Below are 27,233 nucleotides of genomic sequence, written 5' to 3'. Positions count from 1 at the left end.
AAATTCTGAATTTTTACAGAAATGTTTACTCGATATGTGTTAGTAAAATAGACCTCGGATTAAGCAATTGACTAATGGGAAGTATTTTTAAAAAAATTTTGAATTTAGATTTTTGAAATTTATATATTTTTCTTCAAACTTTAAAAATTGATTAAATGCTAACGAATGATCAGATGTATATCTAATTTCGATTTCCATTTTACTGACACATGTCGAGTAAACATTTAAGCAAAATTTCAGAATTTTTGGGACAATAGTTTTCTTTAAATCTTACAGATGAGCTCAAAAACTGCAATCTGAGAAAACAGCGTGAAAAGTGTTTTCTCTTGTATACGTTTACACTATAATTCATTATTTCCTTTGTTATTATGAAAAAATAAATTGACCGATTGACACGAAATTTTTAGTATTTTATTTGCAATTGAATGAAATATTTTTTGAAGTCATTTTTGAAAATTTGGCTTCAGGGGTCGTGACGCCACCCCATAAGGTATCCGACTACGTTGAAACGTCATTTCCATAGTGAAAATTTCATTTCTTATGAAAGCCCTTTCGTTTGTGATTCTCATACAGGCTTTGTTTCGTTTATGTGACGCTTAGAACTGAAGTTACATTTACTTTAGCGTTGCGTTTTTACATACAAGTAAACAGTGAATAAAAACTTTAAAATCGTTTTACGAAGAGATAAAAACGAAGATGCAGAAATGGCAAGCCAATAATGGGTGGAAAAACTCTTCATTTAGCGATACTTTGCATGAGCACAGTACGTGTGCACGTCAAGTTTCACAACAAGTGCTCAAAGTTCTTACTATCCACAGTTATGCACGCTTCACAACGCACTAGCTTAAATGACTAGTGTGGCATTCTAATTACAGAGCTGGCGAACAGTGCCTTCCAGCTGATTACAGCACCCTCAAGCTTGCATAAACGTGGATGGTAAGAACTTTGAGCACTTGTTGTGAAACTTACCGTGTACACGCACTGTCCTCGTAAAGTATCGCCAAATAAAGAGTTTTTCCCGCACATTATTGGCTTGTCATTTCTACATCTTCGTTTATCTTCCAGCTGATCAGGTTGGGGTTTCCGGTCATGTGATTCTGTTTCGTTTTTGTGTTTTCTATCTCCCCTGAAAGTTTGTCCGTTGAGTATTGAATCACCCTGTATATTGCCAAAGTTATGAAGTAAAAAAGTCTAAGGTCTGTCACATGTGTTTGTCTAATTACAGCGTTTCATACACGATAAGTAGTATGAAATTCCAAAATATCACACATACATCAACAGAGGTGTAACTTATTAACGTACTACTTTACAGTACTTTACACTACTTTACAGTTTTGTGCAATAACCTGCATCCATTTCCTAGTTGAATGTACTGTAAAAATAACGAAACATTCCATTCATAGAATTTTTTTAAAGAAAAGTGACAAAAAAGGTAGTCGGATACCTTAACGAGAGAAATCAAAAAATTAATGATTTGAAGGAATTAATGAAAAAATTATTTAAAGAAATTAATGAAAAAATGATTTAAAGAAATTAATGAAAAAATGATTTAAAGAAATTAATGAAAAAATGATTTAAAGAAATTAATGAAAAAATGATTTAAAGAAATTAATGAAAAAATGATTTAAAGAAATTAATGAAAAAATGATTTAAAGAAATTAATGAAAAAATGATTTAAAGAAATTAATGAAAAAATGATTTAAAGAAATTAATGAAAAAATGATTTAAAGAAATTAATGAAAAAATGATTTAAAGAAATTAATGAAAAAATGATTTAAAGAAATTAATGAAAAAATGATTTAAAGAAATTAATGAAAAAATGATTTAAAGAAATTAATGAAAAAATGATTTAAAGAAATTTATATGAAAAAATTATTTAAAAGAATTAATGAATAAAATTAATTAAAAGAATTACTGAAAAAAAATGATTTAAAGGAATTAATGAAAAAAATTATTTAAAATAATGAAAGAAACGATTCAAAGGAATTAATAAAAAAATTAATGATTTAAAGGGATTAATGAATAAAATTATTTAAAAAGAATTAATGAATAAAATTATTTAAAAAAATTAATGAATAAAATTAATTAAAAGAATTACTGAAAAAAATGATTTAAAGAAATTAAGGAAAAATTATTTAAAGGAATTAATGAAAAAATTATTTAAAAGAATCAATAAAAAATGATTTTCAATGAGAAAAATAATTTAAAGGAATTAATGAAAATTCATATTTAATCAAAGAAATAATTTTTGAATTATTTATCTTAATTAATTAAAGCATATTCAAAATTGTTTTTTTCTCTTTTCTTTGTTTTTTTATTAAAACCGGCATTATATATGTATTATCTCCCGTGACTAAGAATTCGGGTACAAGCGTCGAGCACTCGTCAGTGAGCACTGCATTGCTCAGCAAGCAACAGGTTGCAGATTCTGCGAGACGTTGATCCTCTCTAGACTGCATTAAAATTACTCTGTCAACATACGTGCGAAAATTCCTCACGACGACAATGATAATTAAAACTACCCAAAAAAGACCCCCCCCCTCCCACCGGGGATCTAAATATTCATAAGATTAAATATTAAAACGTTTCCCAAACAATGATCCGCAGATGGCAACGAAATCCAAAAGTTATTGCGTTGCATCAAAAAATATCACTCACTCATAATTGCGGGGGTGGATAATGCTTTAAATGGGATTATTATATCCGAGATTCCCGGATGTGACAACGACACCTAAATCTCCAGATGACAGAGAACACGTATTATTCTCAAACTGGAGACAACATATCATATCACAATAATCACGGGTGGGGGTGGAAAAATAATATAATTTTTGCGAGAGAGACTGTCCCGGGATTTTTAATAAAAATCCTCCCACCCGCGGATATTATCATCATCATCACGATCATTATTATTATTATTAGGAGCCCGTCGTTTTCATAAAGAAATCCGACTTTTGACAGAAACTTTGCGGATTTTTAGTAAATTAGAAATATCCGAGAAATCCGACATTTTTCCGGATGGTGGCGGAAACAAAAGGATTGGATCCCAACCCTTATTTTTTCATTCCGCCCATTCTGAAGGATCGCGGGCAAAAATCCCTCCCGCTGAGTATTATACAAAAGCCGGAATGTCGGGATCCGGGGATTTTCGCGGCCCCGTTTTTTAAAAAAGGGATTCATTAGCTTCCCGCAGTTACCTTCTTGGTGTGTTTCTATCTTTCTTATTTGGACTGTGTTGCGTGTTTGTGTCAAGCCAATTTTTAGTCGAACAGAGAAAAGACCTTTTGTGTGTGTGTGTGTGTGTGTAGTAATGTACTGTACGTTATAAATGCTGTACTATCAATTCTGGAAATTATAAGCAACACGTTATTGAATAAACGGCTGTCGCGGCTCGGTGCGTGTGCGTTTAGCGAAGTTGCACGTACTGCTGTACTCGGGGAAATGTGTCGTTTTTACCCGTTCTGTGTCATATTGCGACGGAAGTTCTGAGGAAAAATTCAGAATTTGCGAGAAAAAATGATTCCAGAATCGAGGAATTTTCCTCGAGAGAAGTAATTTCAGAATCAAGGGAAAAAATAATTCTAGAAATAAGGAAAAAATTCAAAATTTGTGAGAGAAATAATTTCAGAATTAAGGAAAATTCAGAATTTGGAAGAGAAATAATTTCGGAATTAAGAAAAATGCATAATTTGTGAGAGAAATTATTCCAGAATTAAGGAAAAGAAATAATTCCAGAATAAAAGGAAAAAAAATAATTCCAGGACCAAGAATAAAGAAATAGTTCCGGAATCAAGGAAAAGGAAATAATTCCGGAATTCAAGAAAATTCAGAATTTATAGGAAATAATTCTAGAATTCGTGAGAGAAATGATTCCAGAACTAAGAAAAATTCAGAATTTATAAGAAATGATTCCAGAATTAAGAAAAATTCAGAATTTATAAGAAATGATTCCAGAATTAAGAAAAATTCAGAATTAAGAAAAATTCAGAATTTATAAGAAATGATTCCAGAACTAAGAAAAATTCAAAATTTATAAGAAATGATTCCAGAATTAAGAAAAATTCAGAATTTATAAGAAATGATTCCAGAATTAAGAAAAATTCAGAATTTATAAGAAATGATTCCAGAACTAAGAAAAATTCAGAATTTATAAGAAATGATTCCAGAACTAAGAAAAATTCAGAATTTATAAGAAATGATTCCAGAATTAAGAAAAATTCAGAATTTATAAGAAATGATTCCAGAATTAAGAAAAATTCAGAATTTATAAGAAATGATTCCAGAATTAAGAAAAATTCAGAATTTATAAGAAATGATTCCAGAACTAAGAAAAATTCAAAATTTATAAGAAATGATTCCAGAATTAAGAAAAATTCAGAAATTATAAGAAATGATTCCAGAATTAAGAAAAATTCAGAATTTATAAGAAATGATTCCAGAACTAAGAAAAATTCAGAATTTATAAGAAATGATTCCAGAACTAAGAAAAATTCAGAATTTATAAGAAATGATTCCAGAATTAAGAAAAATTCAGAATTTATAAGAAATGATTCCAGAATTAAGAGAAATTCAGAATTTATAAAAAATTATTCCAGAATTAAGAAAAATTCAGAATTTATAAAAAATTATTCCAGAATTAAGAAATGATTTCAGAATTAAGAAAAATTCAGAATTTATAAGAAATGATTTCAGAATTAAGAAAAATTCAGAATTTATAAGAAATGATTCCAGAATTAAGAAAAATTCAGAATTTATAAGAAATGATTCCAGAATTAAGAAAAATTCAGAATTTATAAGAAATGATTCCAGAATTAAGAAAAATTCAGAATTTATAAGAAATGATTCCAGAATTAAGAAAAATTCAGAATTTATAAGAAATGATTGCAGAATTAAGAAAAATTCAGAATTTATAAGAAATGATTCCAGAATTAAGAAAAATTCAGAATTTATAAGAAATAATTCTAGAATTCGTGAGAGAAATGATTCTAGAATTCGTGAGAGAAATGATTCTAGAATTCGTGAGAGAAATGATTCTAGAATTCGTGAGAGAAATGATTCTAGAATTCGTGAGAGAAATGATTCTAGAATTCGTGAGAGAAATGATTCCAGAATTAAGAAAAATTCAGAATTTGTGAGAGAAGTAATTTTAGAATTAGTGAATACTCAGAACTTGCGGGAAAAAAAATTATTCCAGAATTAAGAAATGATTTCAGAATTAAGAAAAATTCAGAATTTATAAGAAATGATTCCAGAATTAAGAAAAATTCAGAATTTATAAGAAATGATTCCAGAATTAAGAAAAATTCAGAATTTATAAGAAATGATTCCAGAATTAAGAAAAATTCAGAATTTATAAGAAATGATTCCAGAATTAAGAAAAATTCAGAATTTATAAGAAATGATTCCAGAATTAAGAAAAATTCAGAATTTATAAGAAATAATTCTAGAATTCGTGAGAGAAATGATTCTAGAATTCGTGAGAGAAATGATTCTAGAATTCGTGAGAGAAATGGTTCTAGAATTCGTGAGAGAAATGATTCTAGAATTCGTGAGAGAAATGATTCTAGAATTCGTGAGAGAAATGATTCCAGAATTAAGAAAAATTCAGAATTTGTGAAAGAAGTAATTTTAGAATTAGTGAATACTCAGAACTTGCGGGAAAAAAAATGATTCCAGAATTAAGAGGGAAAATTCATGATTTGGAAGAGAAATAATTCCAGAATTATTTTCTGCAGTAAAGTAAAATCGGCAATTATAATATTAATTTTTGTGGGGGATCATCTTCTGCCCGTCCCTCGAAGTGATGGTGATGATGATTATGACGTCAATGCGAAAAGACTCATGCCAATGATTTCATGGCATTCCGTGAAACCATTCGCACGAGATTGTCCCAAGTAGACAGAATAGGCCCTAAGAAAGGGAAAAAGAAAACGGGACACACAAAGTCACCAATATAGAAGAAACGCAACGTTCCAATTTCCCAAAAAGGCGTCTTCGTACACATCTCTCCCATACAGTATCGTACTCGGAGGCACCGAAATATCTCTTAACTTTCAAGAAATCCAATGGCTTCTCTTTCTCTGTAACTTCGGTCGCAAGGAGATGGACAATGGACCAACAAAATAATAGGAAAAAAAAAAAAAAGGAAGAAAGCCTTCTTCTCACGCGCACATATTCACCATTTCGTAGATCGTTGAGAGGACAACAACAACAAAAAAAACGTATCCCAGGGCACTGATACTGACCAACAACAAAAAGATACCTTTAGATACACAAAAAGCCAAAGAGAGGGTATCTAAAAGAAACCGTCGCTTAAAGTGAATCTCTGGAAAACATTTGACACGCGCACACACACACCTCCACAATACTCACCTGTTTCAATGCCATCTTCCAGTGGTGGATGGACATTTATCGAGTTGCGGCCGTGAACGTCCAGCTTAATAGCCGGCATCAAGGACCCATAACGGTCCTTTTTTTTCTTTCTTCTTCCCCCCCCCCCGACTGGCCGAGGGAAGAACTGACTTTATACCAAGGCTTTTGTCGGAAGAAGTCCCTAAAAATACAATGGTTTCGTATTGTGTGATGGAGAAGAACCTTCTTTTTTCTGAGGCCCTTTGACGCGGGTGGAAAAAGGGACTCGGACCTTTTATCTTACCGTAACCTTTTTTCGAAAAACTTGAGATATCGTGGATTTTTCCCCCAATTTCTTTGTATCTAAACTTTAGTTTATTCTTGAAAAAAAAAAGAAGAATAGAAATGTATGTGAAAAAAGAGGAGTGTATTTGATATTTTTTTATTGTGATACCTGGAGCTTCTCCGAAATGGACGAGGAATGACGGACGGAGATGACCTTTTTCTGTCCCCGAGTATCGAATTTTGGTCTGAAATAAATACTTTTTTTACTTATTCATTTAGTTAATTACGTAATTTATTTTTAATTCATTACCTTAGTATATTAGAAAGAATTATAGAATTTTTTGTTTCTTTGATTTTTCTAAAATCCTATTTTTCTGTTTATTTTAGTTTCCAAAATTCGGAAATTCTTCGTTCATCTTGAAAATTATAAAATTTTTAGTTAATTTTGAGTTTCGTTGCTTAGTTTTTCTCTATAAAATTCCCCGGTTTGTTTTTCGAAATTTTCCTTCATTTATTCGAATTCTTATGTTTTTTTTTTTATTTATTCCAATTATTATTTCTTTTATTTATTATAATTCTACTTTTTTAATTATGCTTTTTTTTCAAATTCTAATTCCTTTTTTTATTTCTAATTATTTTTGATACTAATTATTTTTTAGTTCTAATTCTTTATAAAATTCTAATTATTTTTAATTCTACTTTTTTTATTCTAATTCCTTTAAATTCTAATTTTTTTATTCTAATTCTTTTAAATTCTAATTCTTTTAAATTCTAATTTTTTTATTCTAATTCTTTTTTATTTTATTTCTATTTTTATTCTAATTCTTTTTTATTTCATTTCTATTTTTATTCTAATTCTTTTAAATTCCAATTTTTTTATTCCAGTTTTTTTATTATAATTCTTTTAAATTCTAATTTTTTTTTTATTATAATTCTTTTTTATTTTAATTCTTTTATGTAACTAATTATTTTTTTAATCCTAATTTTTTGTTTTTATTCTAATTTCTTTATTCTATTTTTTTTTATTTTAATTCGTTTTCAATTCTGACTTTTTTTCTTATAATTCTGACTTCTTTTTTATTCTAATTCTTTTAATTATAATTATTTTTGTTAGCTTAAATTCTCTTTTTTTTAATTCTAACTCTTTTAAGAAAATTATTTTTTGATTCTTTTTTCAATTATTTAATTCTTTTTATTTTAATTTTATAATTTTAATTTTATAATTTTAATTTTATAATTTTAATTTTATAATTTTAATTTTATAATTTTAATTTTATAATTTTAATTTTATAATTTTAATTTTATAATTTTAATTTTATAATTTTAATTTTAAATTCTAATTTTTTTTGTAATTTTTTTACACTAATACTTTTTTAATTCCCGTATTCTTTGTTTTTATATACTTTATTCCAATTATATACGAATTTATTTTCCAATTTAATTCCAATTTTTAATTTTTTTTCCATTGATAAATTCCTTTTTTCCATTTTTATTTTTGTTCATTTCAATTCATAATCTTCTCTTATAATTATTATAAAGCATTATTATTATAACATAAATATTATATTAAGCATTTTTTGTATATTCTATTACATTCCTAATCTAATTTATTTAAAAAATTCCTTCCGTTTTTAATTCTAAGAAAGTTATTTATTAACATAAAGTTTTCCTAATGAAGGTACACAAAATGAAGGTACACAGAAATTAACAATAAATTTTAGAATTTAAAAAGACGTATTCATGTCAAAACGTAAATTAATCGCAAAAAAATTGATAATTTCACATGAACAGAGTGATGACGACTAGATTGCTATGGAATATACTGATTTTTTTTAATCAGTATATTCCATAGCAATCTAGTCGAATACGTTATAACGTACTTCAAGAGACCGGAGGAATCACGTCGTAATAACGAAATTTCGTTATAAAGGAATTCCAGATTTTTAAATTGTTCCTATGTAAATTTTTCTGGGGGATTAAAAAAACTTTTGTTAAAACAAGATTTTTTTCGCTATAACGGTATTTTGTCTGTATATGCATAAAATTTATTTTCTGTGTGTGTGTGTGTGTGTGCGCACGCGCTATACAAATCTGCAATTTTAGACTGATCGCCGCCAAATTTTGCATACATACCAAACGGTGCGCGTCTTGGACGATAGGCTACTCTAAAAGTTTGTCAGAGCTGGGAAAATTCCCGAAATGGGCAGAAAAACTGTCGGGCAACAATGTTTTTTGAGCCTCAACCAGTGGCGTCGGAGCCGGGGGTGCTGTTGGTGCTCGAGCACCCACGGAAGTTTGTAGAACGGGTTCGAGCACCCACAGAATTGATTCAAAAATCGAAATTTCCTGCATGAATCTCAAGACGGGCACCCACAGGTTCGAAACACTTCCGACGCCCCTAGCCTCAACAATCACTTTCGGAATACTTACTTTGGTTACCGATTTACAAAGGTTCCCTAGCAAAGCGTTTCAAACATGCATATGCCTTTACAATGGTTTGTCACTTCTTCAATCCTCCCAGTCATTGAAGAAAATTATAGCTAGTACCAATATAATATTGGAATAGGAAGTGAACAACTTTCAGTGAAAGTGTTATCAATGCCCTAAATACGTATAAAAATGATAACTGTACGCACACATATATCATCATCTAGAGTCTTTTACAAACGATTTCGGAAGAGGATTCGGACCCCGAGTGACCTTCCGCCAAATGGCCATTCCTTTGGCGTTGCCTCACCTTATCGGCTCATAATCAGATCTTTCTCTGAAACAAAGAACTAAACAAATCGCTTCCTTGTTTCCTTCCTTCCCTTCAACAATATTATGTATCTCATACATCTTTGGTGTATTATTGTTATTTATTTGGCCACACCTTGTAGACGATTGCGCGAGGGGGAGGGGGGTTCCATATTTGAAACCATCGCAGTTTGGAGTCGCGTGTATTCGGGGGCGTGTCCAGTGATCCGCAATAAATAAATACCCATCAAAATGGAGAATCTCGGACACGTCTTTCTTTGTGGATTTGTACCCACCTTAAAGAAAACTATTATGTTTTTTTTTGTAAAACACCTGCTTGGGTGTTTGTCCGGTAAGAAACACACACCACTGGATGAAATTATAGTCTGACCTGCGTCCGGACCTTTTACTCGATAAGGGATCGTAAACGTTTTAAATGGCCGTTTTTTTCTTTCCTAAATGTGGTGGGTTTGAGATTGTCCGTTTTTTGGAGAGAGATGTTGAATCTCTCTCTCTTTCTCTTTCTCTGAACTGACCATGGTCGAAAATATCGACGGACCGAAAGTTTGTTACGGTGTGCGGAGAAGCTAATGCAAGGGTCTTTAACCTTTTTCGAGCGAGCCGTGAGCACCGTTCACGTCCAGAAGAAGAGCACTCGTGTGACAATGTGGTGTTCTGAGAGGCTCTGGGTAGGGTGCTTGCTTGGCCTAGTAGGGTGTCGATAGAGGCGGATTTACGGTTTTGCTGCCAGTGGGCTACGCGAATTTAGCCGCCCTTCTCCGATTCTAGTCTTATTTTGTTGTCAGTCCCCCATGCTTGCGCACTCTCTAAGTCACTCTTTTTGTCGCTCACTGGTCTGATTCCTCAATTTCTATGTGACTCTTTTGATCATTCGCATGCTTGCATGCGCTCTAGTTCACTCTTTCATTTTCACATGTTTGCAAACTCTCTAGGTTACTCGTTTGGCCACTCACTGACATAGTCCCGCGCTCGACTAGGTCACTCTTTTGGTCATTCACATGTTTTCACACTCTTTTGGTCATTCACATGTTTTCACACTCTTTTGATCATTCACATGTTTCTACACGCTTTTGTTCACTCTCGTGCCTGAAAACTCTCTGGGTCACCCATGGACCTAGTCCCTTGCTCTCTGGGCAGATACAGATTTATGGTGGACTATACAAATTTACCGCCCTTATCACATCCTACTAATTTTCTTGGTGACTCATTCGTTCAATTTTCCAACCCTTGAACTTGCCAGCTATAGCCCACTAAGCCCCAACCTAAACCGTGAATACACTACTGTCTTTCTCATCCCAGTCTGATTTCCTTGACTACTAATTCCTCAAATTGGCCGCCCAGGGTGGAGCCCGCTGAGATCACCCCCCCCCCCAACCCCATAAATATGCTTCTGGCTCTAAGTCACTTCTTTTTGTCGCTTGCATGCTTTCAAAGGTCAGGATAAACTAAGCATTTTTAAATACACGCAAGCACTTCCCCCCTCCCCCAATGCATTTCCAAGGGTACACAAGCCTCATACGCATGCATTGTGGTCAGCAAGCCTTCGGCACATTTCTTGGGATGCACAAGCCTGCTACACATTTCTTGGGATGCACAAGCCTGCTACACATTTTAGTCAGTGCACACACTTACGCATTTCTCGGCATACTCTCGGGCCACCTGCGCATTTCTTGGCATACTCTCGGGCCACCTACGCATTTTAATCGGTTCACGCATCTACCATTTCTTGGAATAAGCAAGCTTTCTGCATATACACCTGCGCATCTCTTTGAATTAGAAGGCCTCTTACACATTCGAATTTGCACGCACACCTAAACATTCCTCGGAATTTACAAGCCTCCTATACATTAAAGTCTGTACGCACATCTGCGCATCTCTTATAAAGACCATACATCCTAGTCGATGCATGCCTATGCATCTCTGAGTTAGCGAGCCTTTCACACATTTCAATCGGTACGCCCACCTACCTACCAAAATCTCTTAGAATTAGCTAGCCTCGTACACCTTCTCTAGTCGGTACGCACATCAACGCATCTCTCTTGGAATAATCGAACCTCCTGCTCATTTCAAGGAGATACACACGCCTTGAATACATTCCTAGGAGCACGCTATGCATATGTAGGGAGTATGAAAACCTTTTACCCGTTTCTCAAGAGTACTTGAGGCTTGAAAGGTTGGGGACCACTTTTATAGAACAAAAACCAAAAAAGAAATGCCCTGACCTGTAGGCCCCAGCTTTTCCTGCTCACAGACGTTTCAGATTGCCGGAAACCGATCATGCCCCCGCTCTGGTCTTCAAACTTTTTCGATTCACGACGTTTAAAAAACATCGTTTTAAGCATGGGAGGAGATACGGGGGGGGGGCGTGATACCCCCAGCGTCAAAGGTGAAGAGTTGACTGATCTAATGTATATATGAATAGACGTCATCATCATCATGCCCCTCCACAGCAATAATGACCGTGCCCCCTCCCCCCAGACTTCCAAGTCTATTTCCGCCTATGGTTTCACGTTTGAAGAATGTGAGCCTGAAATCGTAATCCTTGAATGCAACTTGTACAGAGTGTTCAATCGGAAGTTGATCAAGTTCTCGCGCCCACGAAATCAGGCACGAGCTCTGACTGAGCACTCTTATTACTTCGGGAAGCACCATGGTGCTCGTGAGCTACGAGTTGAAAATGCCTATGCTAAGATATTATCAGTGATGAAATATCGTCGATCACCACATCCGGTAGTGAAATGGCGGCCTCCGTGACACAGCCTTGAAAAGTTTGTCCCGCTTAAACGTACACTGAGATACAAATTTGTTTTTCCTTGAGTGAAAGTCGTGTTATTCGGCCTTTATTTACCCTTGATCGGCGATCGACAGTCGATCACCGTCCTAATAATCTCTCCGACTGACCCTAATCGGATTTTTTTTTTTCGGATGCATGATATAATGTCACACAGACACCGTTCGTTCCGTGCGCAAAGCATCACGGGACATTTTTTTCCCCTTCAAAAGATTGGATGCTTATGTAGTGCATTTAGCGTATATTCCGCTTCTTTGATGAAGCGTGGAAGCGTACTTTTTGGAGGAAATTGGGTCGTTCCGTTGCAATAATCAAGGCAACGATAAACAATCGTTAAAGGTTGTTATTATTATTATTATTATCATCATCATCATTACCAATAATGGGGGAGTGTAAGTAACAATCTGAATGAATAATTAATCGGCCATTGAATGTCGTTAAGAATTAGCCCTTAATTTCGTCTTAAATTTCAGGGCTGTATCAGGCGTATGCACACACCTAGTAGACATTTCTGGGATGTGAACATATCCTAAGCATAGTCAAGGATACGCCGGTCTAGATGGGAAACAATCAAATCCTACGTATTTGTAGGGATAGATCGGGATGTGGTGGTGTGTGGTTTGTGTAATTCTAGGGATATGTAAGCCTCAAAACCACATGGTCTATGGCTCTACAGGAGTACGCAAGCATCTCGCGCATCTCTAGGAAGACGAAAGCTTCACACGCACGTCAAGGGGCTATGGAGAGTAAGAAACATCCTACGCAATCTTTAGGAAAACGCAAGCATCATACGCGTGTCTAGCGAATTAGGAAGGTGAGCAAACATCTTACGCATTTTCAAGGGAAAACGCAAGTATCCTATGCATGTCAAGGGGCTCTGGGGAGTAAGAAACACCTCACGCATCTCTAGGTCTCATACTCATGTCTAAGGCTCTATGAAGATGGGGAAGAGTGAACAAGAATCCTACTTATCCGTAGGAAAACGCAAGCCTCATACGTTCTAGAAAGTGAGTGATCGTTCTACTCATTTCTAGGAAAACGCAATCCTCGTACTCGTATCGAGGGCTCTAGGAAGTAAGCAATCATCCTACGCATCTCTAGAAAAGCGCAAACCTCATTCGAATGTCTAGGGCAAGCATCTTCAACCCGTAGCTCGCAAGCATCACGGTGCTCCTTGGAGCACCCAGAGCTCTCGAAGCTTGTGTCCGATTTCGTGCTCGTGAGCACTTAGCGTGTATGCAACGTTATATTCAACTGGGATCAACGTTCCAATTAAACACATTGCATTCAAGGATTGAAATCATCATGATTTCATGCACTCGTGCGTCAAACTTAGGGTGGTCTTTTGCTGATGAGTGCAGGCAGCAGCGCTCGCGAATAGAAAAAGGTTGAAAACCTCTGGTCTAGTGGGTGTGTAAACACCTTGGACATTTCTGGAGATGCTACGGTAACAATACCTATATAGATAACGTTATAACACTCGCTAAATGTATGGGGGGATGAAGACTAAGCATGATTTCTGGGAATAAGTAAGTACCCTTAGAATTTGTAAAGAAATGTAAACCTCCTTAGAAATTTATTAAAAATAAGCCTCCTACGCATTTTCAAGAGATAAGTCTTTTTCGCATTTGAAGAGATCCGCAAGCCTCCTACGCATTTATTTCTAAGGGCATTTTTTTACTAGAAACATGAAAGTTTGTGAAGCATTGCACTAGACCAGCGGTTCTCAACCTTTTTTGGCCCTTTTCAGTATATAATTTCTACGGCGGAGCCCTGTCTGACTCGAGGAGCCATTTTTGTATATAATTTTTATGGCAGACCTCTTTTTTTTATTTATCTATCAAATTCAATGATTTATTTTATTTTCCTTGAGTCGCCGTGAAGCCCCTGGGAAGTAAGGGCTCCGTGGAGCACCGGTTGAGAACCGCTGCACTAGACCATTGGTTCCAACCTTTCAAGCCGCAACAACTATTCCTCGAAATGCTTTCAAAGCAAGAGTAACTTTTGAATGCGAGTGTGCTTTCCCCTTTGAAATTAGTGGGAAGTGTGCATAGGTTCGTGGAATATGTAGGAGGCTTCCATATATATTCTCAGAAATGAGCAGGATTCTTGTCTACACTCACAGAAATTCTCGTAGGGCAACTGACGATCCCCCCCCCCGTCAGAAATATGTAGAAGATTGAAAATCCCTAGAAATACGTGCCATTTTTGATGATTTTTTGCGTACATCTGGACGGCCTCTTACCCCCGGGACAGGGCCGAACTTTGACAGGTACGAAGGGTGCGACCGCACCAGGCCGTAAAAATTGATAAAAATACTTTGGTCACATTTTGACTTCAACTTCTTAACAAAGAATAGCTTAAAATAGCGAAACTTCAGCATTTAGACGTTGAACCCTCTGGCCTAGGGTTTTGACTGACCCCTCACCCCCCCCACACACACACACAAGCCAACAATAAGGGTGGTACGGGTGGATCTGGTTCCCGGACGCTGAACCGGGGGGGGGGACGGAAGAGGGCTAATGCATGCTTGCCTGTCTGAAAGAGTTTCTAGTTTCGGAAGTGGGTAGATAATCGGTTCTCTAGCCCTGAAAGCACCAAACCTCCAAGTGCCTGACGGTCCAGTTGCAATTTTCCGCTTTTTCTTTCATTCTCTCAAACCGAGCGAGTTGTGCCAGAAGTTTAAGTGTGTGTACCTAACAGTCTGAGTGAGTATTTAGTGTTGTGTCTGATTTTTTCAGTGCTGCCACCCATTGGTGTACGCAAAGGGGGAAGGGGGTTGGAATTATAGTGTTATTTTGCAGGAAAAAACGTAACCCTTCCCCCCCCCCGAGAAGAAAAAAATTGAACCCCCCCCCCTTGAGAAAATTCTGCTTACGCCTATGCTGCCACCTATATTTCAGAAGTGAAGTGATGGAATTACATTTGTATCGTTTTTAGGTCTGTTGCTCTCTGTGGCGAGACTTTGTAAAGGGGGACCTTCGTGCCTTGAAGTTGGGAATCACAGAAAACCAACTTCAGCCTACCAGTGGTGACGGTGGGGTTCGAAACCCGGGACCGCGCGACGCGAGTCCGTCACTATGACCACTCGACAAGCACCACAGCGGCGGGGCAACAGACACTATTATTCAAATTTATTGCCGAATGGCTTTTTTATGACCATGAAATAGCAGTTTGATAGTTGTTTTCAAGTGCCAATGTAAAGCTGGCATCCACGAGGGTGCCTATTGCAAGGCCGTTGAGGGGGGGGGGCGGGGATTTGGGATCTGGTCCCCTCTCCCCGAAATGTAAGAAAATGCTTAAAAAGAGGGTAAAAGACGGCCAAATCTATTGTTATATCACTATGATTCCCCCCCCCCCCCGGAAATGCAAGTAGGCCCCCCTCGGAACGAAATTTTTGGCTGCGGGTCTAGCCTATTGACTCTGGGAGATTGGCAAACCCCGTTTCAGAGCGCCGTAAAGCTTTTAAAGTAACAAAATAGTTTATCTCGTCCCTGCCCCAGAGGGGAACACACGTACCACAAGTTGGAACCACTGCATATACTGAACTTTTTTTGCTAATAACAGTAAGTCATTATCGAGTTTTGAACGTTTCAACACGTATTTCTCTCTTTTCCAGAAATTGCAAAGGTTAAAAACGGGATTTCATTGGACAGTGAAAGTCCGACGACCAATCAGTTTCGATCTCACAGACGATCTCGTAAACTCCTCAGCGATTCAGTGTCCGTAGATAAAGAAGACGTCGGGCAGAGGAAGTTCTTGACTGGTTTCGCAGGAAAAAGGTAAGAAGCTGCCACAAATTTGATCATTTCCGCCATTTGGTAATATTCGATTCTTAAAGACCAACCTATACGCTAATATTGGCACGGGTTTTCAACTGGGTTTCCGTGACAGCTTTTTTTTAGGGTTAAGTGTGATCATATGCAACGGAACCCCTTAAAAATCCAGGGAACCGGAGAACTTCCAGAGAAGAAAACTTTCTCGTTACTGATATTTGCAAAGATGTCCCTTGTTTAGAATTTTAACGAGATAGTGCCGTTTAAAGAAATCAGCAGATTGAAAGAACACCATAAGTCAGGGCAAAAGAAGACGCGTTGTCCGTTAGTTTACGCCAGGGGTTCTTGACCTTTTTCTTTTTCAGCCGCGACCCAAAATCAACAGCAAGATTAGCTTCGTGACCCTTGGACTATTTAGTTTTCAAAATTGGTAAAACCAGTGATGTGCAATAAGTGCATTTTTAACAGGATTGCGAGTTTATACGATTCATCTGGCGAATGCGAACCCCTGCGAATCAAGTCTAGGTTGTGACGCATGGCTAAATAATCCCTGGCTGTAAGTAGATTTGCACGACCCGGTCTAGGAAGCCCCTGCAAAACAAGGTTGCATCGGGACCTATAGCTCAAGAGTCCCTGGCTGTAAGTGTATTTGTGCGACCAAGAAGCCCCAGCTAATGAAGTTTGAATCGGGACCCGTAACTCAAGAGCCCCTGGCTGTTAGTTGATCTAAACCAGTGTTTCTTAACCTTGTTTTGCCCGTGGCCCCCCTTTGAACCATATTTTTTTCTCGTGGCTCCCCTGTCTTACCCAGAGTTTTCAACTCTCATCTAGAAACAGGACACTTTATATGTATTGAAATGATTTTTTTTTCAGTGAATTTATACCGAACGAAAATTTTGCAAAGAAAATTGGCCTCCAGACCACTAGCCTGGTATATATTGATCTCCCCGCTAGTCAGAGTTCTATCAGAACCGTCTTAACATCATGGGGCCTCCACCTTAGGCAAAGTGATGCTATGGTAGTCCCATACTTTAGCTGGAAATAAACAGCCTGCATATTTCCTACTTATTTTCAAAATTAATATTGTACTATACAAAATATCATAAGGTGGGGTCACTTATGGGCATGAGGCCCCTGGACATGACCCCTCACAAGAGTGGGACTGACAGAGCTACAGCCCGGGGCCTAATATGGTTTTCATCATTTTATTTTTGTTTTTCATACAATAAATTTCATATAGAGAAGGGGGGGGGTCTGAAAAATTTAGCCGGGGACTTGAGAAAAACCCCATCCTAGGGAACTTGTTGCAAAATGTAGATGGTGAGGCCTGGATGAGTCCATGCCCTAAAGAAGGCCCTAGTTTTATGGGTGGTTTTGTTGGATTCTCTCTCTCACTGTAAGTGTTAGTCGCTAATATAAAGTCTTTATTTCTCCACACCTTATTTTTCTTCTCAGCTCTCCAAACCACCTGTCATGGCCCCTTTCTCCATTTTCTTCCGTGGCCCCCTTGAAGTATCCCAGTACCACAAGGGGGCCATATGGTCCCCGGTTGAGAACCACTGATCTAAACGACCCATCTCGGAAGCCTCGGTGACCCAAGTTTGGGGCGCGTCCCATAGGTTAAGAACCCGGGGTTTTTATGCTGTTTTTTCCTCAACTATCTTCCGATTTTTGAATTCAGTCACTATTACACTTAGAAACGTGGAATTTTTTTTGTTGGCCTGATGAGCGACAGGACAACTTCCTAACTGGGTTTTTGGTGTACAATGCCCTTATAAAAGACGCAAAATTTTTTAAAGTCGGTTGATATATTTCGTTCGTGCATCGGACTTGAATTTTATGGAAATTGAAGTATTCATCATTAATATTTCAATGTTTATTGATCACACAACGTGTTCGAAAAATTATTAAAATTATATAGGAATTATCTAAATTTTTGGAAGTTTCATTGTGCACCTTTTCGCCCGTTTTGTCAGAACAAAAACGACCCAGAATTCATCACAAGGAGGTCATCGTCGAGTTCCACCCACACCCTACCCAATCAACCATCAGAAGTAGGCGTATGTGTGTGTGCAATTTAAATTCTATTTTGAAACTAATTACCGAAATTGACTAGGATTCAGTGGTTACACTTTTTTCTGCTGTTTCTATTCCAAGTGAACACGTTTGAAGTCTGACTTTTGGGAGAAATCAGGCATGACTGATTTTGATAACAGCGTAGATCGGATGTAGTTTCATGTGCGCATACTTTAGTTGAGGCCTCAGTAGCAAGTTAGGCACATCTCTCGACTTCCCGAGTGTGACCGGAACACGTGTGAACTGCACGTGGGAAGACCACCACAGTGGATCGTGTGCCTACCCCTATTTCAACGAACTCCCTCTCCGTCATAAAATTATAACAAATTAAAAAAAGTATAAATGGCAATAATGAATACTTACCATGTAAATTATTTGGTAGGTCATTTTAGTTCTATATAATTAAAGACAAACAAAAACAATTAGTTAGTTCGAAACAAATTATCTAACCTGGTACTTTGAAGTAACGTCAGGGTATAAAGGGTTAAAGTTCTTCTATATCCAAGCTCCCTCTGTCATCAACGATCATAGCCAACAGTAAATTTTCAGGCTGTGCAAAGAACGCATGACGTTCTATTGCTGGATTAGCAACTTTAAGTCAGTCGTCAAATAAATACGGAATACTTGTTCTTTTTGATGTGAAACCACATAGGCATGTACGATTTCAAGATGAAGAGAAGGATCAGGTTTGCAGAAGGATTTGGCTAACTTAAGTAGGCCTACAACCTTAGCACTCTATTTGCCGCGTTTGGCCATCTGGAATATGAGACACGACCAGGATCTCGAGTCGACAAATCCTCTAGACAATGTCCCGACTTTATTGCTTTGGATATGTCTAATAAATACAATATTGCTGGTCTTTGCTCAACATCTTTCTGTCTACTTCTAGAATCCAACAATCTACAGGTTCATACTCCACCACAGACAGCTTTTACATTCAGTAAGCTGTTATCCAATAGGCCGAGAAAAAGATGTTGGCCCTATGAATGCATCATTTATAACTCTGGTCCCTAACTTCGAGGCGCGAATGCAAGCCGCTCCCCCTGTTGAAAAGTCTCGCCACAGAGAGCAACAGGTCTACAACGGTACAAATATTCTATCATTTCACTCCACTCACGATTTAAAATATAGATAGCAGCACGAAAAATTCCCACACAACACTGCATACGGCTCATACTGTCAGTTGCACACACTTTGTTCCAGACTCCGTAACGAAGATGGGCTGGAAGAGATCTCGGGGCAACGGGATAAGTCTGGTGGCAATGTCCTGGCGTTCATTGATTCATAGCACCATCTTTATGCTGAAAAATACAGGGTGATCAGCGAATAAGCCCTTATTTCAAAATTAAATATCTCTACAACAAAGATCAATATAATTATGCGGTAAACGGTACGTTTATTAGCAAAACTGTAAGAATGTTGCACAGAAATTTCGAAAATTTAGGTTTTTTTTTTAATTTTTTAAAATTTTAAAAAAAAAAAAAACGAGATTTTGGGATTCCGAAAATCCTCATTTGTGTGAAGAGAAACCACTGCATTCGCCTAAAGTTACTGCATGGGCTGCGGTATGCGCCATGTGTGCTGACAAATTGTTCCAAAATTGTAACGTAACGTTCAGTAGTAATCGTTTCTCGCACGAAGAAGGGGCCGATAATGCCTCTGGCGCATACCGCAGCTCATGCAGTAACTTTAGGCGAATACAATGGTTTCTCTTTACACAAATGAGGATTTTCGAAACCTCAAAATCTACAGTTTTTTTTTGTTTTTTTTTAAATTAAAAAAAAAACTAAATTTTCGAAATTTCTGTACAACATTCTTACAGTTTTGCTAATAAACGTACCGTTTACCGCATAATTCTATTGATCTTTGTTGTAGAGATATTTAATTTTGAAATAAGGGCTTATTCGCTGATCACCCTGTATGACTGAGAGAGAGTTCGTTGAAATGGGGGTAGGCACACGATCCACTGTGGTGGTCTTCCCACGTGCAGTTCACGCGTGTTCCGGTCACACTCGGAAAGTCGAGAGATGTGCCTAACTTGTTACTGAGGCCTCAACTAAAGTATGCGCACATGAAACTACATCCGATCTACGCTGTTATCAAAATCAGCCATTCCTGATTTCTCCCAAAAGTCAGACTTCAAACGTGTTCACTTGGAATAGAAACAGCAGAAGAAAATGTAAACCACTGAATCCTAGTCAATTTCGGTAATTAGTTTCAAAATAGAATTTAAATTGCACACACACACGCCTACTTCGGATGGTTGATTGTGTAGGGTGTGGGTAGAACTCGACGATGACCTCCTTGTGATGAATTAATTTTGGGTCGTTTTGTTCCGACAAAAAACGGGCGAAAAGCTGCACAACGAAACTTGCAAAAATTTAGATAATTCCTGTTTTTCGAACACGTTGTGTGACCAATAAACATTGAAATATTAATGATGTTTTGATTTATTTTACTTTATTGAGCTATAAAATATAAGTTGAACAAACATTTGCGTGTCGATCGTAGAATTTCGAGTAATATTAAAAAATTAAAGAAAAATGTTCGATTTTTCATCACAATTTCCATAAAATTCAAGTCCGATGCCCGAACGAAATATATCAACCGACTTTAATATTTTTTACGACGTTTTTCTTATTATTAAAAGAGGCAACTTTTTCCACACTATAGCGATTTGAAAATAAAAAAATCATTTTTTCTACCCACCCTAATGTATGAGTACATAGCAAAAGGACCCCGTGAACCATACTCTATGCCAGGGTTGTTTGGTTTAAACCCAGTGGTTTTTTTCAAAAAATTAAATAAAAGTTGCCTAAATATCATTTTTTTTCCTTGAAAAATATCATATTGGTTCATTATTAGCCAAAATGTTTCATTTTTACCACATTTTATATCCTTGGGGTACATTCTGGTGGTATATCTTTAAATGACATAAGGTTTTATAAGTGGTTTTTTTTTTTCAAATAGTCTCATAAAAGTGGCCAGAATATATATATATATTTATTTTTCATATGAAGTATCTTAGTTATTTAAAGTTATATATAAAAACCAAAATTTCTCATTCTTACAACATTTTCTAACCTTTGGCTACATTCTGATGCTCTATCTTTAGCAAATTCATGAATAAGGATTGCATCACACATCTAAATGTAGTGGTGTATTATTTCACAGGGTTTCTTTTTCCCTTCACAAAGAAGCAGCTACAGTAGTGACACCATCATGCTAGGGGCAGGTGGTCCTATAATCCAATAAAGACACCAGCTGTCCTTAAAGGACAAAGACTAGTGTACTAGTGGTTACATTACCTCACATACATTTTCATTTTCTTTCCCATAAGAAGTAGCACATCTCCTACTGTATATCTCCCAGTCTTAATACTCAATAGTTGTTTTTTTATACTGTTAAGCCCAGTTAATCAAGGTTCTACTTTCTGTATAGTAGTAACAGATTTATGAAAAATAATCAGCTATATACAGGGTGATTATAATTTAAGATTTGATTCCAAAACTATATAATAAGTACTGATCAGAATGACTTGAAAATTTGCATGGATACTCCTGAAGCAATGGAAGTTTCTTTCTCAAAAGAAAAAAAGTGCAAAATGTGCAAGTAGATGATGCTGTACTTGGCCAGCAGTATAAATCTACAATCATCTTATATTTTGTGCAACCACATCATTTCGGCACTTCCACAGCATCAGTGTGTGGATAGAACTTCTATCAAGATGCACATTGCAATACCAGCAAAGCAGCTGCTGAAGACCCATTTTGACAGGATGCACCTTAACCCTTGCAACTTCTGGCTGTGGGGGTACCTCAAAATGTTATAAACAGTGGTCAGATTGCAAACTTTGTTGAATTGCAATCTTCAACACATTCCCTATATGTTAGAAGTTTCTTAGGAATATTAACGGGGGGGGGGGGCGTGTTTGGTTTAATAAAGCTGAATTGCAAGCACATCCACATTATGACCATGGCATACTCTGATTCTATTGTCGAACAAGAACTTTTGTGCTTTCAACCTCATAGCCAGAACACGCGGTGGACAACATATTTAACATTTCTTAAGTAAGTTGTTATTTGTTCAATCACTTCGTTTTTTGTGATGTTTCCATGAATTATGAAATCGTGAAATGCTATAATTAAGGTATCATTCTGCCATGACTGGCTATCGTTTCCATTCTGCGAGCAAATTTCCCACATGTTGGATGATGTGTCATTAATTTTACATTTTTAAGTATTTTTTCCCCTTTATCAAATAAAATTACATTTTTTCAAGAATATTCATGTCAATTTTCAAGTCATTTTGACAATCGTTCTTTTTTTACAGTGTTTTGAAATCAGAACCTTAGTTATAATCACCCTGTATATCGTAAATCATTGCTAATTAATCTGCATTATTTATGCTTCATTAAATACATTATATTCACCTAATTTTTATTACTTTTTGCAAAATAGTTTCCTAATTAGGTATACTGAAAGTAACTGGAGAAAAACCTTTATATATTATATGATTAATAATAACATTAAAAGAATTTTCAAACACACAGTAATCCATTGAATTAAGCAAAAAATAATTAAATTGCAAAAGTTGGTTTTTGTTAAAATGTAAGAAATATTTATTGATTAATTAGCATGGGAATAGTGTTAATTACATTAATAAACATTTTATTTTAGTTAATTATTAGAAGTATGAATGATTTTTTCAGAAATTTTATTGTTTTTAATGTTAATACTACACTCATGTCCATAAATTAAGGATAATTCAGAATCACACGGAAATCGAAATCTAAAGTAAAAATTTCACCTGTAGAATTATCACACACATCTGCAAGAATGATATGTAAATTTCAGGAAGCCACCAGATGATGCCGATGGTACGTCACAATGACGAGAGTGTAAGAGGTGGGGGGGGGGGTATATAAGGAATGGTGGCAAAGAAGTGAAATTGTTCACAAGAGTTCTGTAAGGCGCTCAGTGCCATAAGCAAATAGTTATGACACAGAGGACGCATGTGGATGATTTTTTACGTGGTAGAATTATCGGCCGCCTGGAATGTGGGAGTACTCAGATGGAAGTATCCGAGGAACTTGGAATTGCCCAAAGTGTCATCTCTAGGTTTGGGCAACGATTCCAAGATAACGGAAATGTCAGTAGACGTTACAGTGCAGGTCGCCCCCGAGTTACAACGCCGAATGAAGACCGGTATTTGGCAGTAACTGCCAAAAAAAGCAGAAGGAGCACAACATCCGACCTGTCTCGTCATCTATCTGCAGCCACAGGTACCACAGTTTCAAGGCAAACTGTGTACAGACGTTTGGGAGATATTGGTCTATATGCTCGCAGGCCTGTCAGATGTGTTCCGCTCACGGCAACTCACTGTCGGCAGCGATTAGCCTGGAGTAGAGAACATGCAATGTGGACATCGTCACAGTGGGCTTGTGTGATGTTTTCCGACGAGTCCAGATTTAGCTTGCAGTCTGATTCACGTCGGACTTTCATACGGAGAACGCCAGGTACCCGTTACCACCAAGACAACATCATTGAACGACACCGTTACGGTGGTGCAGCATTGCTCGTTTGGGGTGGAATTATACTGGGTTCCAGAACAGATCTGCATGTTCAAACCGGAACCACGAAAGCCCAAATTTATCGGGACATCATTCTGGAACAACATGTACGTTTGTTTAGGGGTGCCATGGGCGCAGAATTTGTGTTTATGGATGACAACGCCCGTCCTCACCGAGCAAACATCGTAAACGAATGCCTTGAATCCGTATATAACCCGTATGGAATGGCCAGCATTCTCACCTGACTTGAATCCGATAGAGCATGTTTGGGACATGCTTGGCCGACGAGTTGCAGCCCGTCAACCACCTCCTACATGTGTACCGGAACTTCGGAGAGCCTTGCTTGCTGAGTGGAGTGATCTTCCCCAAGATCAGACGGATAATTTGATACTCAGCATGCCCAGGCGTTGTACGAACTGTATTTCATCGCATGGGAGACATGCAATGGATTAACCATCATACCAACCATGTAATAGTAAGTTTTTGTAAAGGAGATATTTTTTACAATTGCTCCAGGGAGCAAAAATCGTAGTTTTTATGAATGGTATCATACATACACCATCCTTTTTGTTCTTTATCTTATGTTTAATAAATGGGCTTTATGAATAAGTAACGTTTGTTTCGTTTCTGAACCTTTATTTGAAGGAGCTGGCATTATCCTTAATTTATGGACATGAGTGTATTTAAAAACAAAAAAAACCGGTTTAAACCAAAAATACCCGGTTTTTTGGTTTTTTTCAAAAAAACCGGGGTTTTTTACCAACCCTGCTCTATGTATCGCGAGATGTAAATATAGCATAAGGGGCATGAGAACAGTACTCTATCGCGAGATGCACATAGCAGAAGGACCCCGAGAACCACACTCTATCGCAAGATGTACATAACAAAAGGACCAGGGTAACCACACTATCTATCGCGAGATGTACGTAGCAGGACCACGAGAACCAACGTCTATCTACCGCAAGATATAAATATAGCAGATATATAATAGATTATATGAAGACAGTAATCTATCGCAAGATGCACATAGCAGAATGTCCACAAGAACCAAACTTTGTCAACAATGAACCAAACTATCACGAGATTTATTAGCGGAAGAATGTCGGGAACCATACTCTATCAAGAGATATACATCGCAGAAGTACCCCAAAGGTCACACTTTATCGCGAGATGTACATAGCAAAAGAACCACCAGAACCACACTCCATCTATTACGAGATTTATATAGCAGAAGAATGTCGGGAACCATATTCTATCGCGAGATGTACAAGGCAAAAGGACCACGAGAACCATACTCGATATCTATCACGAGAAGTATGTAGCAGAAGGACCACGAGAAGGCCGGGGTAGCCGAGGGCGATGAGATACTCGCCTGAAGTATCAAACGATGTTTACTGGTGTTGCGAATCCGAAACCCGATCCGTCCTTGTCAGAAACTTTCCTAACTTAGGAGGTACAGCAGATACGGCGACAACATGACCTCAGCAAAAGGTTGCAACCCCAGGGAGTCCCACACCAAGCAGTTAGCATACCAACTCCTCGGTGAGTATAAAAAAGTGGCAAAATGTGGAACGCTGCCGTTCGAAATTAGCAATTAATTGTGTCCCGGTTTTATGAGCCGGTGACCATGGTGCCACAAAAATAATGAAATAATCGATCACTAGAACCATGCTCTATCACGAGATGATATATACGTAAAGTGAGATCGGTAAAGCGAAAGATACCCATAACACAAAAACGGGGCAAGAGAACAAAATTTCACACAAGTGAAGGACTGGAATCCGTATCAAAATGAAGGTCGATCTGAAGTGCTTCTCGGCAACTAAAAAGAGGGGTGATGGTGGAAAGACAGAAAATCCGAATAGATGATGATACCAACTTTGAAAGTAGTTATGGGGCGGAATGTCAATAGGGAGGAGTGTAAGAGAGCTCATGAAAATGAGTTAAGTGGATCGAAGTTGTTAATGTCAGACTTCCGCTAACCAAGTGCATACTGAGCTGCAAGCTCATCGCTTCTATGGGTCGGATAGTGTCTTCCGCCTCCACAAACTAGAACGAAAGTAGTTGTACACCAGAACGAAATTGCAAACCCGCACACAAGCGGATATCCAAGCCCTTCAAACAAGAACGAAAGTGCATACCCGAACGGAAGCGGCTGTCCAAGTCCTTCAAACCATAACAAAAGTGCATATCCGTACGAAAGCGGCTGTCAAAGCCCTTCAAACTAGAACGAAAGTAGTAACAAGAACGAAAGTGGTTGTCAAAGCTCTTCAGACCAGAACGAAAGTAGTAACCAGAACGAAAATAGTAACAAGAACGAAAGCGGCCGTCAAAGCTCTTCAGACCAGAACGAAAGTAGCAACAAGAACGAAAGCGGCTGTCAAAGCCCTTCAATCTGGGAAACAACAGTAAAACCAAGATTGTTCCCACTTTTGTTGCAACTCAATGGTTAACGGGGGTTCTGTTACTTAAAGAAAATTTAATTTAGGAAAATTTCGTTCAAATGCAGTTTCAAGAAACAACACGAAAATTAAAACAAAGTTTTAAACTTTAACGGCAATTTTTTTTTTTTCAAAGCAAAAGAATTATTGAAAAAATAAGATCTTAGATATGAATGTTTTCAGCGTTCTGAAAATATGCCTCTAGTGATCAGCGGTTCGCCAGTAAAATGACATGCACTCTGTATATAGATATGTAAGAAAGATCACACTGAACTGGAAGTACTGCTGCCACCTATCAAATAAAAAGTAAAACTGTTGTGATTCTTCGATTGAAACTGATGACCGGCTTTTGATTAATGCGCCGCATAGAAAAAGCCAATGTAGTATGATATTGATAAATATTTTTTTGAGCAATAATATCAGTTGAGTTGTCAAGTTTGCTTAAGGCAACTGACTACGTTCAAATGGCGATTTTTTCGAAAAATGTCGAAAATCGTTTTATAAATTCATTTGGAAGAATGTTTTACACAGAATCCGAAACTATTTTATTCTTGTACATGCAATAAGTAACAACAAAGTCATGGCTGATTTAAGTCATCTGTGACGATGGTTTCGAAGATTCATTTTTTCGTTACTTTATTCCACGCGAAACCGAATTTCTCAAAAACTATGCAAGATATTCTCATGAAAAATCACACGCAACAGTATTTCAGGTTATGTTAGCTGTGCAACGAACTAGGATCTTGGTCATATGTTTAAAATTTAATATTTTACAGCTGTTTGAATATATGAAAAAAACTTTTTTTGTGAATGTTCACGTATTGTTTCACGAAAACTGCCATATCTCAGAGAATATCTTGTGTATCTTAAAACTTTTAGTTCATTGCACAGATAACAGTCATAGAAACGTACAGTATTAAACTATTCAAATAAATTGTGTAGTTTTTCAGTGTACAATGTCTAGCGTAAAAGTACTGAAAATGAGCCAGTTTTGAGGATATAATTTAGAATTTCTCAAAAAGTTTGAGACATTTCGGAAATTTCACTAGATTTCATATAGTATTTTGATTCAAACCCCCACTTGTTTTGTGCAAATCAGTGTTTTTAAAGAAAAAGTGCCCCGTACGTGGTCAGTTCACAAGATTCATTGAAAGAATAGTTATTTGGGGGAGATGAGGATTACA

General features: G+C 36.8%; 1 protein-coding gene across 1 annotated transcript in view; it reads left to right on the top strand.

Moving 5' to 3' along the window:
• LOC149063580 (uncharacterized) overlaps positions 1–27,233 on the top strand; it is a 65,210-nt gene that overhangs the window by 22,634 nt on the left and 15,343 nt on the right. The window contains exon 2 of the mRNA XM_089255695.1: positions 15,804–15,966. Within this exon, the coding sequence (XP_089111821.1) occupies positions 15,804–15,966 (163 nt within the window). The remainder of the gene's footprint in view (positions 1–15,803; positions 15,967–27,233) is intronic.

This window comes from Pholcus phalangioides, unplaced genomic scaffold (genome assembly GCF_987345545.1).
Source record: "Pholcus phalangioides strain wild (caught in Gottingen) unplaced genomic scaffold, Ppha-v1.0 ptg000172l_1, whole genome shotgun sequence".
NCBI lineage: Eukaryota > Metazoa > Arthropoda > Arachnida > Araneae > Pholcidae > Pholcus > Pholcus phalangioides.
This window is presented reverse-complemented; position numbering and strand designations above follow the sequence as displayed.